General features: G+C 42.8%; 2 protein-coding genes across 2 annotated transcripts in view; one reads left to right on the forward strand and one right to left on the reverse strand.

Annotated features, from left to right (window-relative positions):
* Positions 1 to 1,501, forward strand: part of LOC109542034 (muscle-specific protein 300 kDa) — a gene marked incomplete in the record, with an annotated part of 344,492 nt that overhangs the window by 328,285 nt on the left and 14,706 nt on the right.
* Positions 1 to 1,501, reverse strand: part of LOC109544205 — a gene marked incomplete at its 3' end in the record, with an annotated part of 79,938 nt that overhangs the window by 40,365 nt on the left and 38,072 nt on the right. Inside the window, 3 exon segments of the mRNA XM_048666355.1 lie at positions 241 to 511; positions 583 to 798; positions 855 to 1,000. Of these exon segments, the coding sequence (XP_048522312.1) occupies positions 241 to 511; positions 583 to 798; positions 855 to 1,000 (633 nt within the window).

The following is a 1,501-nucleotide window of genomic DNA, read 5'->3' on the forward strand; positions in this document are numbered from 1 at the left end:
AAAGAACGTAATGTTTACCAATTATGAGTTTGTGTAAATTTTAAATCTGATGATGGCGCTGTTGTCTCGCCGAAACGTAATGACGTCGACTGTCGAGTCTGGCGTCTGATAAAAAATTTGAATATCGTTGATTTCATTCATATTCAAATTTTTCATCAGTGATGAAAAATTTGAGTATCGTTTATTTCATGCAAAGCTTGCAGCAAACTTAAGCCAGCGGCTGTCCATCAGGACCTTTACCGGAAATCAAACTCCAGCTCTTGAGCGATGTTTTCCAGCAAGTCCATCGACAGTCCATAACAGCAGCTGGTTTTGTACTTGAACTTTTGGAAGGGGAAAAAGTCCTCCTCCTCATCCTCGTGCGCGTAGCGCGAATAGTCCTCGTACTCTGCATTCTCTGCTTCCTTCTTCTCCTCCTCCTCCTCCTCTTCAACTTCCAGTCGTTGCATTTCGTTGAAGACTAGGGTCAAGTTATCCTTGTCCGAAGTCAGGACTCTGTGGCATGGCAGACCTGAAACGAACCAGTTTTGGAGGTTCTGCGATTTCCTCATTTTAAATTGTTGCTAGGAACAAAGCACCTACCCCTAAGGCATTGTTTGTCCTCGTCCAGCTCACTGGCCATAACGAATGGAGGAGCGAGAGCGGTTACAACTCGGAACACCGTTCTGGCTCTAATTGAGACAGCCGCCACAGACAGATCGCCTCCTGGCCAAATAATCGTATCGAGACGAACGTTTCGCCCTGACACTATGCCGACTCGCTTCCACTTCAGGGCATTTGTGGGCGGCACTATTTGATCTGCAAGAGACACCGTTGGGCACTTGAAAAGAGGAGAATGAAAGCGCGGAACCCACCTGTTGTGCTATTGTTTATGCTACGTTCAGCAACTAGATTAAGTACTTCGAAATTCGCAACTAATGATTTGTCCAGTTTGTCAACGCCAATTTCTTGTAATCGTTTTTTCCCCGACAGGGCTTCTGTACACTCGAGCTTCAGTTCTCTGAAACGGAAGAGTAAACATGTTAGTTCCTGCCAAGTCCAACAGCATTAGCAGGCGCTATCTAAATGTAAATCGTTAAAAGGTCTCGACATTTCATTCGAATCGCTGAAGAGATTATTTCTTGCGTGTTTCGTGAACTTTGCTCCGAAAATTATTGTTTTCACGCAACTTTAAGCTCTCGAAGAAAAATTCGTAACTTCTGATTTAGAGCAAAGGTGCAACTTCAAAGTCTTCTAGAATATAGAAGGCTGTTCACGTTACAACTTCTCGATATTTCATTGAAATCGCATTATAGAGTGTTTTTTGCGTTCTTCGGGAATTTTGGTCCGAAAGCCAACGATTTGTGACAACTGCACGCTCTGCAATAAAAATTCGTAACTTCTAATTTAGAGCAAATTTCGACTTAAAATTTTTCTGGATTCTGTACTTTTACTTTTTACTTCTGTACACTCGAGCTTCAGTTCTCTGAAACGGAAGAGTAAACATGTTAGTTCCTGCCAA

The sequence above is a fragment of the Dendroctonus ponderosae genome, unplaced genomic scaffold (genome assembly GCF_020466585.1).
Source record: "Dendroctonus ponderosae isolate FM_Combo_2020 unplaced genomic scaffold, Dpon_F_20191213v2 Dpon_F_20191213_5, whole genome shotgun sequence".
Taxonomy (NCBI): Eukaryota; Metazoa; Arthropoda; class Insecta; order Coleoptera; family Curculionidae; genus Dendroctonus; species Dendroctonus ponderosae.